Source organism: Eubalaena glacialis, chromosome 15 (assembly GCF_028564815.1).
Source record: "Eubalaena glacialis isolate mEubGla1 chromosome 15, mEubGla1.1.hap2.+ XY, whole genome shotgun sequence".
Lineage (NCBI taxonomy): Eukaryota > Metazoa > Chordata > Mammalia > Artiodactyla > Balaenidae > Eubalaena > Eubalaena glacialis.
The window spans coordinates 64885028-64900615 of record NC_083730.1 but is presented as its reverse complement, the minus strand read 5'-3'; the positions used below and the strand labels follow the sequence as shown (position 1 = coordinate 64900615).

Here is a 15588-nt window from a genome sequence, read left to right as displayed (position 1 = left end):
TGTGATTAAAATCAGGGGAGAACCACAACCCAGTCCAGGCAGGACTACTCATGGCAGGAATGAAGGTTTATGTCACACCACTGAGGAAAGAACCACGAGCGGCTGAGGTGCTTACTAAAGGCAAAGGGAATGTGGAATGGATACTGGAAGAAGGTGGTTATAAATACCATCTATGACCACATGACCAGTTACAGACCCGAGGACTGCAATTGTCATGAGTATTTCCTCCTTATTTCTTTTGAGTACGTATGTATGTGTATCTCAAGTATCTCTGTTTTCTTCCCTCTCTGATCCCTTTATTATGTAACATAAGATGTATTGATTTTATACATCATACTTAGGTATTATTAACTTTTACATTTAAAGTTGTGGGATATCAAAGGAGAAGAGTAAAAAACACTCAAGGATTTTGATCCTCTTGTGAAGGGGTTAGTGATTTTTGGTTGTATGCGAGAGAGTTGTGTCATGTTAGATGGAATTGTGACCTTGTTATTGTCTTCTTTTGGTGATGAAGGTTTAAGGAGACCTTTATGATTGCCAAGTTGACAAGGAATTAGTTTTATGTGTCATGGGCTGCCCAGATATTTGAACAAGCATTATTCTAGGTGTTTCCATGAAGGTGTTTTTGAATGAGATTAACATTTAAATCAGTAGACTGAGCAAAGCAGATTGTCCTTCCTAATGTGGATGGACCTCATCCAATCTGTTGAAGGCCTGAATAGAACAAAAAGCTGACTTCCTGTGAGTAAGAGAGAAAATTTTTCCTGATGGCTTTTGGAATGGAACATTCGCTTTTTTCCTGCCTTCGGAGTCAAATTGAAATATTGGCTCTTCCTGGGTCTCAAGCTTGCTGGCCTTTGGACTGGGAACCATTCCATCGGCTCTCCTGGGTCTCCAGCCTCCTAACTCACCCTGCAGATTTGGGACTTATTGGTCTCCGTGACTGCATGAGCCAATTCCTTATGGTAAATCGCTTTCTGTATAAATATATACATCCTATTGGTTCTCTCTAGAGAGCCCTGACCTAATACACATTCAGTTAATCCTGACTGATATAGATTTAGTCACTGCTAGGTTAAATAGTTTGAAACCACTTTGGAAAGATTAATCCTGCATCACTGTATACAATGAATAGAAATGAAGAGATGCTGGGGAAAGGAAGACCAGTTAGGCTCTTTCAGCTACCTAGGCAACAAGTTTCTCTGAGCTAGAAATATAAGTTAAGGAAACAGCAGAGCACATATCATATTTGTAGAACTGGTAATGGATAAAAGTACTTTGCAAGAGACCGTGGAAGAGAGTAGAATGCGTGAACTCTGAGGAACTCCATCATTTATGCAGCTGCAGGAGAAGATACCTACAGGCAGACTGAGGAGGAGGAGCTGCTGAGTTGAGAGGAAATCAGAAGTCCAGAGTCCTTAGAACAGAAGACTGTTGTCAGTTGTGTCTGATGCCACTGAACAGCCATTTGGGATGAGGACAGAGTTGTTCAATAGTTTTGGCATGTAGAGATTGTTTGTGATTTTACCTGTGGTTTCAGGGGCTTCAGAAGATTAGATGCCAGACTGGAATGGCTTAAACAATGAATAGAAGGAGAGAAAAGAGAGACAGTGTATGTAAGACGGCCCCTTATGAGAAGCTTTGCTGGGAAAAGGAGCACAGAAACGAGATTGTGGCTGGAGGGGCATGAGAGGTTCAGGGAGAGTGGGATTGACCTTTGATAGGAAGAGAGACACTTCCTCCACTGTGAAAGGAAAGAAGGGCATAGTAAGTGTAGATGCCTATCATATTGTGCGTTTGAAGGTGGGAAAATGAGTGCATTTTCATCTAGGGACTTTCACTTTGCAGTGGAGTATGAAGGAGAGTTATCAGCTGAGACCCAGAGAGGCAGAAGGGGTGTTGGAGGTCTGCAGAGTTGAAGAACAGACAGCCCCTTGAGGGAAAGTCCTGAGTGGGGAAGGGGATGAAGCTTGCTGGGCAGCTCTGGGGTCCTTGCTAAGGTCGGAAGCCATCATTGGTGTTGGTATTTACTGTGGATTCTTTTTTTCAGCTCGGGTGTGGGTGGGGTAGGGATATAGATGGCTAGATTCATCCAAGCATGTAAGACTGTCAGTTAAATGTAACTTCTATGTGAGAATAATTGCATTAAGACCTTCTCGGCCTTGGGACTTACATGGTGGTCCAGTGGCTAAGACTCCGCACTCCCAATGCAGGGGGCCCAGGTTCGATCCCTGGTCAGGGAACTAGATCCCACATGCCGCAACTAAGAGTTCGCATGCCACAACTGAAAGATCCCGTGTGCCGCAACTAAATATCCCACACGTGGCAACAAAGATCTTGCGTGCTGCAACTAAGACCTAGCATAGCCAAATAAATAAGTAAGTAAGTAAATAAATAAATCCTTCTCAGCCTTAAAAAGAATGTACTGAACATAATTTAACTTTTCTTGATGTCTAAGGTTTTCATTATATCAGCTATAATGCTCTGATTGTTAAAGTGATTGCTCTAGGTTCAAGTCGACGGGTTTTTATTACACATACATCACAATGCCAGGCTCTGCTGACATTGAACTGAAAGGTAAAATCCCTGCCCTAAGTAGTACCTGCCTGTGGTGAGAGTGTCCCTGGCTATGTGGACCTTCTGCCAGGGAAACACAGAACAGGTACCCTCTCCAGGACAGATGGGTGGATGGGGGTGGGGTGTCAAGGGAAGTTTGGTCCCCAGAAGTGGCGACCAAAGTAGTCAGCTGACTTGGAACTCAGAAGATCCATTGTCACACAAAACAACTTTGAAAATAGTGGTTAGAGTTCCAGTCAGACCATTAAAAACTAGTGAAAATATTACATATTTTCAATGAGAAATATTACCAAAAAAAACCCAGTATTATTTAAAAATTAGAAGCTGAGAATTTATAAGCCTTTTATTCATTTTGAAACTTGTGTTGAGAAAATATTATTTCACTTGATAAGGTAGATTTCAGATTTTGTGGAGATTTTTTGAGTGAATGCTTGAGTGCTTTTAAGGGCTATAATATATGCTGACAGTGACTCCATGTATTTAACTCATCGTCAAAACTTCTGTCTTTTCCTTTTCTTTGGTACCAAATAAACAACTTAAAAAAAACCCAACAACACAGCACTGACTATGGCTACAAATGGAGTAAAGGGAAGGAAAGATGTATGCATGTCTGTATATTAACTGGATAAACATTGGAAAAGGGTGAGCTGGGGGCAGATAACATTTATTCAGTGCGCGTTAGAAGTCATGTACTAAGTACTTCCACATGTAGCAAATGCATTTAGTCTTAACAAAATCCCATGAGATGTAGATATCATTGATACCCATTTTACAGATAAGAAAATAAATAATTTAACTAAAATAAATAATTTGCCCTGAGTCAAGTGGTTAGTGGTAAAAGTGGCAAAATCCTACATCTTTGGCTTTATTTCCTGTGTTCTTCCCTCCAAAATAGCTAAGGTAAAATGAGCTGTTGGCATTGTAAAAATTTTTTAAAGAGAGTTATTTATCTGTGATTTTTCTGAGCAGAAAAGAAGGTAGTGTTGAGGAATAAAGTAGACTTCCCTGTATTGGCCAAAGCCCAAAGCATTTGTCAGGGTGATAGTAGACAGGGATGTATATTCAGTGTTCATAACTCAGGTTCGTATTTCTTGGGAGATAGTAGTGGTGGAGGTGAGTGGCAGGGAGGATTATCTATGCACTACACTGAAAGTTCAGAGTTTGAAAGTCTCTCACTTGTTTGCATCATATGAGGGATATGTGTTTCTAATAATTGAATGGAACTCAATGAGCAGTACGTATATGGCTATTAATAGATTTTGTTGTTGTTGTTGTTGTTTAAGCTTACGTTAGCTGCTACCAATTACTGATTTTTCAGTCTCAGATCCTTGGTATGTCTATGAAATCCCTAGTTAGATAAGCATTGCCATAACAGTTCTGAATGGATATGATCTTTGATAACTCTGTCCGTTCTCAAAAACATCTTTTGGAAATGTGGAAAATCAACCTGGTTGGTATTGTTGGTATTTTATATAAATGGAGAATACAGATTTTAGTGTATGATATAAATCTAAGAAACATGAAAAGGGTTTGTGTATGTGTTATATACTGGTTTGAAGAAATCACACAAAAATTTCCATCTGAGATTTTTTAAAAAGCATAGTTGAGACTTTTAAATATCTCTTCAAATTTAATTTGTCATGTTTCTGAAATGGAATAAATTAGACCTAGCTTATATCATACTAAATATTTTATGCCTTACAGTTAGTTCTATAAAACTGTTTAGTAGCCTCTATTAACCACCTTCCTTAATGTTCCTAGGTTATTGAATCTTTGGGAATTATTATTTATAAGGCACTGGACTATGGCTTGAAGGAGAATGAAGAAAGGGAATTAAGCCCTCCCCTGGAGCAGCTCATCGATCGCATGGCCAACACGGTAGAGGTTGATGGCAGCAATGATGAGGGCTACGAGGCTGCAGATGAAGGTCTGGAGGAGGAGGAAGATGAGAAGAGAAAAATCTCAGCAATCCGGTCCTATAGAGATGTCATGAAGGTAAAGTTTACAATAGTACCTCTTTCTCTGAAGAGTTGTTATTTCACTTTAAAAAACTGAATGGTGATTTAACTTTTGATAATAGTTCTTAGACTTTCAGCTGTAAGTGAAATGTGTTCTAATTTCATTCTTTTACATGTAGCTGTCCAGTTTTCCCAGCACCACCTATTGAAGAGACTGTCTTTTCTCCATCATATATCCTTGCCTCCCTTGTCATAGATTAGTTGACCATAGGTGCATGGGTTTATCTCTGGGCTTTCTATCCTGTTCCATTGATCTATATTTCTGTTTTTGTGCCAGTACCATACTGTTTTGATTACTGTAGCTTTGTAGTATAGTCTGAAATCAGGGAGCCTGATTCATCCAGCTCTGTTTTTCTTTCTCAAGATTGCTTTGGCTATTCAGGGTCTTTTGTGTTTCCATACAAATTAAAAATTTTTTTGTTCTACTTCTGTGAAAAATGCCATTGGTAATTTGATAGGGATTTCATTGAATCTGTAGATTAGAACACTCTCTAACACCATACACAAAAATAAACTCAAAATGGATTAAAGACCTAAATGTAAGTCCGGATACTATAAAACTTTTAGAGGAAAACATAGGCAGAACACTCTCTGACATAAATCGCAGCAATATCTTTTTTGATCCACCTCCTAGTGTAATGAAAATAAAAACAAAAATAGGGGCTTCCCTGGTGGCGCAGTGGTTGAGAATCTGCCTGCTAATGCAGGGGACACGGGTTCGAGCCCTGGTCTGGGAAGATCCCACATGCCGCGGAGCAACTAGGCCCGTGAGCCACAACTACTGAGCCTGCGCGTCTGGAGCCTGTGCTCCGCAACAAGAGAGGCCACGATAGTGAGAGGCCCGCGCACCGCGATGAAGAGTGGCCCTCGCTTGCCGCAACTAGAGAAAGCCCTCGCACAGAAACGAAGACCCAACACAGCCATAAATAAATAAATAAATAATTCCCATTTAAAAAAAAAAAAAAAACAAAAAGACAAAAATAAACAAATGGTACCTAATTAAACTTAAAAACTTTTGCATAGCAAAGGAAATTATAAACAAAACGAAAAGACAACCCACAGAATGGGAGAAAATATTTGCAAATGAAGCAACCAACAGGAGATTAATCTCCAAAATATACAAACAGCTCATGTAGCTCTATATCAAAAAACCAAATAACCCAATCAAAAAATGGGCAGAAGATCTAAATAGACATTTCTCCAAAGAAGATAGACAGATGTCCAAAGAGCACATGAAAATATGCTCAACATCACTAATTATTAGAGAAATGTAAATCAAAACTATAATGAAGTATCACCTCACACTGGTCAGAATGGCCATCATCAAAAAAATCTACAAACAATAAATGCTAGAGAAGGTGTGGAGAAAAGGGAACCCTTCTACCCTGTTGCTGGGAATGTAAATTGGTATAGCCACTATGGAGAATAGTATGGAGGTTCCTTAAAAAACTAAAAATAGAGTTGCCATATGATCCAGCAGTCCCACTCCTGGGCATATATCTGGAGAAAACCATAATTCAAAAAGATACTTGCACTCCAGTGTTCATTGCAGCATTATTTACAGTAGCCAAGACATGGAAGCAACCTAAATGTTCATCGACAGATCAATGGATAAAGAAGATGCGGTGTATATATATAGTGGAATGTTACTTAGCCATAAAAATAATGAAATAATGCCATTTGCAACAACATGGATGGACCTAGAGATTAACATACTAAGTGAAGTAAGTCAGAGAAAGACAAATATTATATGATATCACTTATATGTGGAATCTAATTAAAAAATGATGCAAATGAAAAAAACATAAATGAAGTGAATAAGGAACTAAAAATACTCAATTCTGTGATAAATGAAGAGTAAAAAGTTTTCCATTAAGAAACAAAACTGGGACTTACCTGGTGTGGCAACGGTTAAGAATCCGCCTGCCAATGCAGGGGACACGGGTTTGAGCCCTGGCCCGGGAAGATCCCACATGCCGTGGAGCAACTAAGCCCGCGAGCCACAACTACTGAAGCCGGAGCGCCTAGAGCCCGTGCTCTGCAACAAGAGAAGCCGCTGCAACGAGAAGCCCGCGCACTACAACGAAGAATAGCCCCCGTTCACCGCAACTAGAGAAAGCCTGCGCACAGCAACAAAGACCCAACACAGCCATAAATTAAAAAATAAATAAATAAATTTATTAAAAAAAAAAAGAAAGAAACAAAAGTGTGTATACCTCTGAAACTGAGCTAACAGTTTTTGGTAGTGGTTTAGTGGGTATTTGGGGGGGGGGAACAGGGCATGGTGAAGGAGGAGGGGACACCCACCCAACCAACCATGTCAGTAGCTTAACCCTGTCACCAGTCAAATGACAGATGTCATGGCCAGATTGCTCTTGCTCTACAGATTTGGAAGATGAGGCCTGGAGAGTCATTGGAATCTTACAGTTCTACTCAATGACATTCAGTATGTTAACTTATAAAACAAAGATTCTTGGACATTGATCAGTTTGAACTGAGAACTCTTACACTGTTTTATTGTTTTTTTAAATTTGAGCTACTATGTCTGCCCTCCTATCTTATTTCTATCATAATATGAAAAATAAACAATTAAAATGCTTTTTTAGAAAGGTTTTATAGATTGGAGGAAAACTAAGTTTACCAATTCCATTCTTAGGAATTTTATTGGAGAATATCTTATACTCACCCCTTGTTTCTTAGTTTCTATGTTAACCAAAACTGATCAGTAAAAATTTCCACACCTGTAACAATATGTTCTGAATATGTCTTTTAGCTACATGAGAAGAAAAATTGCTGAAACATTTGACAAGTAAACTGAATTTTATATATCATAAAACCCATTATTCATGGCCAAATAGTGACACATAGGAGTTTGTGATTTGCTCAGTGGGTTGAAATCTTCAATTAGTAAATTGGCTCCTGTTTACATTTTTGGAAGAGAGGACAAGAATTAACTGAAGAAATATATGCTTTCTCCTTGTTGAAAGTGGAAATGTGAAACTAAGTTTGAATAATATAAATAATAGAATATTTAGGAACTTGGAGACAATTTGTTTTCAATTCTTAGTGAGCAAGACCTTTTTATTGTGTAACTTTTCCCCTGAACAGTTGTTTATTCTTACCAGTCTTTCAATTTGGTATATGGTGTGTTACACTTGAAAATTACTTTCATGTCCATTGTTATCTGAGACTTATGGTAACACTGTGAGGTATTGGGTTGGCATTGTTATACCCATTTTACAAATGAAAGAACTAAGGCTCAGAGAGGCGTGTGACTTGTCCAGCTTCTTTGAACTGAGTGAATGCGAGGAAGTTAAATTCAGAGGTTTATAGTCAGGTAGGACTTAGATTGGAACCCTGGTTTTGCCATTTTTGTACCAATTGTTTTACCCTGGATTATTTAATCCTATGATCCTTATTCTTATGTAAAGAGAGAATATCTGCCTGATTGAGTTTTGTGCAGATTAAATTAAATAACATAATTAATATAAAGTACCTAGTATAGTGCTTGTCATGAATAAATATTTAATAGCACTTATTATATGCCAGGCATTTTTCTAGGTGCTAGTGATACACCAGTAACAACATACAATTGGTCCCTGTTTTTATGGTTCTTAATTGTAATGGAGAAAAACAGGATATAAACAAGTAAAGTATAAACACATATATCATTTTTTTCTGAGTCATTCCAAGGCTTTTTGCCACTGCATATAGGTCAGAATAAATTGCAGGCACAAATTTATGTCAGCGATAGAATGTGTTCTTCTCTTAAATTAAGAATATAACACCTAAAATATTTTTCTTTCAGATTGTTTGTTGAGAAACATATAGAACTAAGTGGAGCCTTTCAGGAAGTATTAAGAAAAGATCATTCTTAAAAATTATTTTCGTATATATAAATATATCCTAGAAAAGATTCCTTCAGTTAACATTAGTTGAAAAGAAAAGGGATTGTAGACGTGAAGTAAACGGTGGTGGTGATGGAGAGTGAAGTATGCAGGCAAGGAAGATTAAGGAGACCAGGGGCAGGATGATGGAAGAGGAGGACGTGAGACAGTGTGTGGAGAGGAAGAGTGAAAGGAGTGTTTGAGAAATGAATGAAGTTAGTATGAGAATAGCACATGAGCAAAGTTCTTCATTTGAGACGAATGTAGAAGTCTCAGCTTACTCGTGCATTCATTTACCTTCTCAGATATTTAGGAAGCATTTAGTGTGCCTTCCTCGTGCTGAGCGCTCTATCAGATGCTTGGAGATGAACTTAACTGGGGTTAAATGAACCCCAGTGAGGTAAATATTATGGACCTGGTGTCTGGGACCATACTAGCCCATACACCTTGGTGTAAATTAGCAATCTGCTTTCCTTCTTCAGGATGCTGTACTTCTATCTGTAAGAGAATCGTAATAAATAAAAATTTGCAATGTCTGTAATGTGGAGGATGTCCTTTTAGAAGGGGTACCCTTACGAATAATCTGAACATATGAAAGTAGTGGGCCAGCACAGGTTCATGGGAGGCTTGTAGGGCACAGAGAGGGGCACTGAACTCAGCCTGGTGGATCCTGGTTCTCTTACACAATACAGTCCCCCTAATAATCAGGGAACGCAAATAAAGCAATACCATTTGCCATTCTTTTGAAAGCAAGAATTTACTTTTGTTGAAATTAGAAATTATGGTAAATTTTTTTGCTCAGTAATTGATAGCTGCAGTGTAAATTTACATAGCTCTTACATAAAATAATTTGACAGTATATTAAGAAGTCTAAAACTATTTACTATTTATAATAGCAGAATGCTAGAAATATCCCAGATGTCCATTAATAGGGAAATGGTGAATTAACTGTGGTACAGCCAACTAGTGGCGTACTATATCACTATCAAAAGGGCTGCGGAAAGATCTCCAGGATATATCATTTACATGAGAAAACAAGGTGTAGAAAATTATGTGTAGTATGCCAGCATTTATCTAAGAAAATGTATGGATAAGAATATATATAAAGTATTTGTTTATATTTTTTTTAAAAAAGAGGAAAGATAAACCAGAGTAGAAACCAGGACAGGCATTAAAGCTACACATCTATGAGTGTACTTGATTCTGTGGATTTGATTTAGAAACCATATAAATATTTTACATAATTATGAAACAAAACTGAATATAGAAATATCCCCCCAAATCCAAAGCAAACTGAGCCTGTTACCGCATCAGAAACGTGACCATATAGACAGACCTGGAAAGCAACGATCACATAGTAGCAGTGAGCACAGCTGCCACCAGCTCATGGTCTCCGAATACCATTCCCTACTAAAAGAATTCCAGAATTCCTTAGAGAAATGGCTAATTCCAGATCTGGGAAGGAAATGTGTAAAATAGCCTGGAACATCTTGTCATACCAGAAAGCAAACAGACTATCCAAGATTACTAAATTAAGTAAAAAGGACTCAGAAGCCAACTCAAGGAGGCTCCCGCATTGGTCAGATGGAAGAATTTGATCATCAATAAGAATAATAGCTGTGATGGATTAAAGCAGACCAAATATTCTGCATTCTCTGGACACATAAGTAACAATTAATAAAACCCTTTTGGTCACCTTTAGCGGTTGTTCAGTTGTTAACCAAGTTGTTAACCCATTTATTATTTTGACAACTGGCGTATAGACAGAATCCATTCTGCCTTTTCCATAAGGACACCACCTCAGGGCAACCAAAGAGTTTTGGATGAATGTCTCTTTATAAAGTATTCCAACTAATAAATGAAAGGGAAGTGATAGGGATTGCAAAATGGTAATATTCTGATTCTACAAAATAATAGCACTGTGGCATCACAAGAAACCAGCAGATTTTCTGTGCCTCCGATGGAAGTTTACAGCACCACCTGCAAAGTCTTCTTGCCAAATAAACAATCTGATCAAGGCTCTAGATCTAACTAATCTAACTACCAATTTATAGGAAGTCCAGGGGACATAGAAACATTTAAAATAACACCAGAGGGACGCAATCAGCAAAATCAGATTGTGGGAAACTATAGCACAAATCACATAATTTCTTCAACAGGCAACTTACAAATTAAAAGGAAGGGGAGGGAGGAAAAACATAGATTAAAAGAGACTTAATACATACCAATTGCAGTAGAATGAACCTCGATTAAAAGAAATAAATTATGAAACTGGGTATATATTTGAGATAATCAGGAAAATTTGACCTCTTACTCTATAGTTGATGATATTAGGCATTATTCATATTTTTAGATATGATAATAGTATTGTGGTTATATTTTTAAAAAAAGAACTCATCATTTAGTGATATATGCTGAAATATTTACATGTGAAATTCAGATATCTGTGATTTGCTGTAAAATAATCCTGGAGGGTGAGGCTTAAGTGGATGAGGATGTAGATAAAACAAGATTAGCCATGAATTGATAATTACTAAATTGGGTGATGGGTACACTGTAATTCATTATACTATTCACCTTGTTTTTTATATGTTTGAAATTTTTTCACATAGTAATACTACTATTAGGAATTTTTCAAAGAGGTCAGTTTTTTTTTGCTTTCCAGTTCCTGTGGACTTTTTTTTTTTTAATTTAATTTTATTTATTTATCAAAGAGGGCAATTTTTAAAACTCAGATAGAACTGACATGTAACATTATATTAGTTTCACTTGTACAATATGTATAATGATTCCCTATTTGTATAAATTGCAAAATGATCAGCACAGTAAGGCTAGTTAACATCCATCACCACACATAGTTACGAATTTTTTTTCTTGTGATGAGAACTTTTAAGCTCTACTCTTTTAGCAGCTTTCAAATATATAATACAGTATTGTTAACTATAGTCACCATGCTGTACATTACATCCCTAGGACTTACTTATTTTATAACTGGAAGTTTGTACCTTTTGACCACCTTCACCATTTCACCCACCCTGTACCCCCAAGCCCCAACCACTGGCATCACCAATCTGTTCTCGGTACAAAGAGATGTTTTTTAAAACAAAATGTTACATAGATACATGGAGATGTGTATCACAGCATTATTTATACTGTTCTGAAATTGGAAATAAATGACTCACAAAGAAATGGTATATCAACTACATGGATTATCATATGGTCTTTAAATTATAATTATGTGGGTTATGAAGCAATATGGGAAATTTTTGTTTTAATAAATGGAAAAAAGACCACAAAATTCTGCGTGTACTGCTATGTGTATAAAGAAGAGACTGTGCTCGGGAATAAAGATGCAGACCTACTAGAGAATGGACTTGAGGATACGGGGAGGGGGAAGGGTAAGCTGGGACAAAGTGAGAGAGTGGCATGGACATATATACACTACGAAACGTAAAATAGATAGTTAGTGGGAAGCAGCCACATAGCACAGGGAGATCAGCTCGGTGCTTTGTGACCACCTAGAGGGGTGGGCTAGGGAGGGTAGGAGGGAGGGAGATGCAAGAGGGAAGAGATATGGGGACATATGTATATGTATAACTGATTCACTTTGTTATAAAGCAGAAACTAACACACCATTGTAAAGCAATTATACTTTAATAAAGATGTAAAAAAAAATGGTAGGTGAGTTATGGTTTTCAATAAATCTATAATTTATTTAAAAAAAAGAGACTGCTGATTTATGATTTACCATAAATGGTATTAATGGCATTGTGATTCGGGGGAACCATATGGCTTCAGAAATTCCATTCCTCTTATTGTTTAGCATTTGTATAATAAATAAAATATTGTAAAATTTTAGTATGGCTATATTAAGTTATTGCCCATGACTAGTTTTATAAGTTATATTTCCAGTGTTAATTCATACTTTCAAACAAAATCTGGCATGTTTCTGTAAATATAAGAATATAGTTTACAAATAATAAGCCCTGCTTATAAAAAGCTAATGTTTTTGGTTTGCCACATAATGTCAGAATTTGCATGCTATTTTGAAAACTCATCAGGAGAAAAATTTAAGAAAAGGATAGTACTGTAGAGTGTGATTAAAAATAGAAAAAAAACCTATATTATTTAATTTTTTTTAAAGATTTGTTTTTTGATGTGGACCACTTTTTAAAGTCTTTATTGATTCCGTCACAATATTGCTTCTGTTTTACATTTTTTGGTTTTTTGGCCGCAAGGCATGTGGGATCCCTAGTCCCCGACCAGAGATCGAACCCGTACCGCCTGCATTGGAAGGCAAAGTCCCAACCACTGGACCACCAGAGAAGTCCCTAATTTTATTATACCAAGCTAGATTAGTCCAGTGCACAGTTTATCTTCATCTTCAAATTGCACATGTATTACAGACAGCTGAAGTGGAATGAGTCTGTTATTTTCATTTGTGTATAAATTTGGCCTAGGTTTAATGGAGTATATCCAAGGGAAGCCATAATGTTTGTTTGAGCTTGTCTGTTACTGAGTGAAGGTGTGTTAACATAGGTTAGTTGGGTGACCATAGTCCATCAGTCAAATTAGAGTGACTCCAAGGAACAAACTGCAGTTCTCTGTACTTCAAAATGTTTGTTCTCTAAGTTTTGAAATTTGCTGGGAACATGCTGATTTTCTCACTGGTTTAGGCAAAAATTTAGTAATTTATCCTAACTAACTATATGATGCTACATTTAATGAAGATGATCTTTGTTATTATCTTTGTTATTAATTTCTTATGACAAATGCATGATTATACTCACTAGGCAAAACATTTTAATTATGGTTTAAAATTATATTCTACTTAGATTTTTGCAAATAAAATTCTAAGCTTTGTGAACTGAATATTTTTTAAAACATTTGAATTTTAGCAGTTGAGAATAAATTATGAGGAAATTTGGAGTCTAATATTATCAACAAAAGACTGTGATATAAAACCTAAATATATCAGAAGATATAATTTTGATTATGCCTTTTTCTCTTCTAAGGTGATATTATTTACACACACTGCAGTATGTGTCTCCAGACATAAAGAGTGACTTGGATTGCTGAACGCTTCGTAATTTAGAGTTTAAACAAAAACTGTATTCCCAATTAATTGTGCCAAAGTTTTAAAAAAACTTTATGGTCTTTTACTGTGTAGTATTTTGACGCTAATTAGGATAAAAGGCCAATGGATAATAGAGTTTCTGGCATACATCTTTGATTTGATATCAGATAAAGATTTTTTTCCTAGTTGGTACATTGCTTCAAAATACAAATGCTAACTTATTTGACCAAAAAATGTTTCCAAATGTTAGAAAGTATTGTAGGCTGTCTTTTTTCTAATCACATCAGTCTAGCCCAGGTTTGCTGATAATTTCAAGTTTTGTTGAAAATATAAAACAAGGTCTTATGTGTGTAATGAAGTTTTCAGAAAATTAATTTCGATTCTGACAATATTATTAATGATTCTATACAGAGAATTCAGATAATGGAGTTGTCAGATAGACTTTTAATTGATGTTCAGGATTCTAAGAGTCAGGATTGAAACGTTGAGTAGAGAACTGGAAAATATATAGAAAGAACCAAATGGAAATTTGAGAACCAAAAAATGAAGTAACTGAAATAAAAGCTTAGTGGATGGGTTTAATAGACTAGACGGAGCTGAAGAGAGAATGAAGTGGAACGTTGTCAATAGAAAATATTCAGAGTGAAGCACAGACACAAAAAGAATAAAAAGTACAGAATAGAGGGTAAACTACAAAGGCAGTACACATAATTAAAGTCCCAAGGAGAGCCAAAGAAGAGAGAGGATGGAAGGCATACTTGAAGACATACTAAGAATTTCCCAAAATAATGCAAAACACTATGCTGCAGATTCTGGAAGCCCCACAAACAAAAAGAACAAGATAAATTAAATGGAAAATAATCTAGTTTCATACTTAAACTGCTAAAAACCACAAGCAGAGAGTCTAAAATCAAGCCAGAGAAAAAACTGGACTGCACCTGACTTCTCAACAGAAACAATGGAATGTAGAAGACAGACTGGAATGACATTGTCAAAGTTCTAGAATAGAACCTAAAATTCTTTACCTAGTGAAGTATCTTTCCAGATTAAAGGTAAAGTAGTTCTTTTCCTGACCAAAAAAGCAGTGGCCTAGAGTAGGAGTTGGGGAGTCATCAGCCTTATAGGTAGCATTTAAAGCAGTTAGAGTAGACAAGATCAACTAAGGTGAGTAGAGAGAAACCCAAAGATCCAAGATTGAACCCTAAAAACTCCAGCATTTTGGTTTAGCTTAAAATTTATTCATAGAACAGCGAAGGTAGGTTAAGTAAGATATTATATAGCCTAGTCTTCTCCTTTTAGAAATAAGCTGAAACCCAGCAATGTTAAATAAATTGTCCAAGGTTATATAATGGCATGTTGACAGATATGGGACAGAACCTGTTCCTTCTAATTGTGTCCCTCTGCCCCCAAACTATCCCCTCTTTGGTAACTGTAGAAGATGATTTTGTTGCATGCTTACTGTATACTATGCTCTATGCTTAAGCACTTTAAGAACATTAGTTCCTTTAATGGAAGAGTAATATACTCTCATTCTAGGGTGGAGTGCATAAGGACTTGGGCTGTAGAGTTAGACTGCCTGGGTTCATTTCCAGTTCTACTGGCTCGCTGTGTGGCCTTGGGTAAATTATTTAGCTATTCTAAATCTCTAAATTGGGTTGTTGTAAGGATTAGATGTGAAGATGCATATAAACACAAAGAATAAAATAAATACCAAGTAATTCATTGACATTGAAATAACCACTGGGGTTATTTTTCCTCTGAGGGATTATTTCTCCTCTGTCTCAATGGAAGCTTTGTGGAATTTCGTTGTTCTTTTAAAATTTTTTATACATTTAAAAATTGTGGTAAAATACACATAAGATTTACCATTTAAACCATTTAAAGGTGTACAATTTAGTGCCATTAAGTACATTCACAATACTGTCCAGCCATCACCACTGTCTAGTTCCAGAGCTTTTTCATTATCCCAGATGGAAACCTCATACCCATCTCTCCCCATCCCTCCTCCTTCAGCCCCTGGCAACCACTA

General features: G+C 36.6%; 1 protein-coding gene across 12 annotated transcripts in view; it reads left to right on the top strand.

The window, feature by feature from the left end:
• Nucleotides 1-15588, top strand: part of SPIRE1 (spire type actin nucleation factor 1) — a 210893-nt gene that overhangs the window by 118559 nt on the left and 76746 nt on the right. For all 12 annotated transcript variants that reach the window (XM_061170319.1, XM_061170314.1, XM_061170312.1 and 9 more), the window contains one exon: nucleotides 4339-4572. In XM_061170319.1, coding sequence (XP_061026302.1) covers nucleotides 4339-4572 — 234 coding nt within the window. The remainder of the gene's footprint in view (nucleotides 1-4338; nucleotides 4573-15588) is intronic.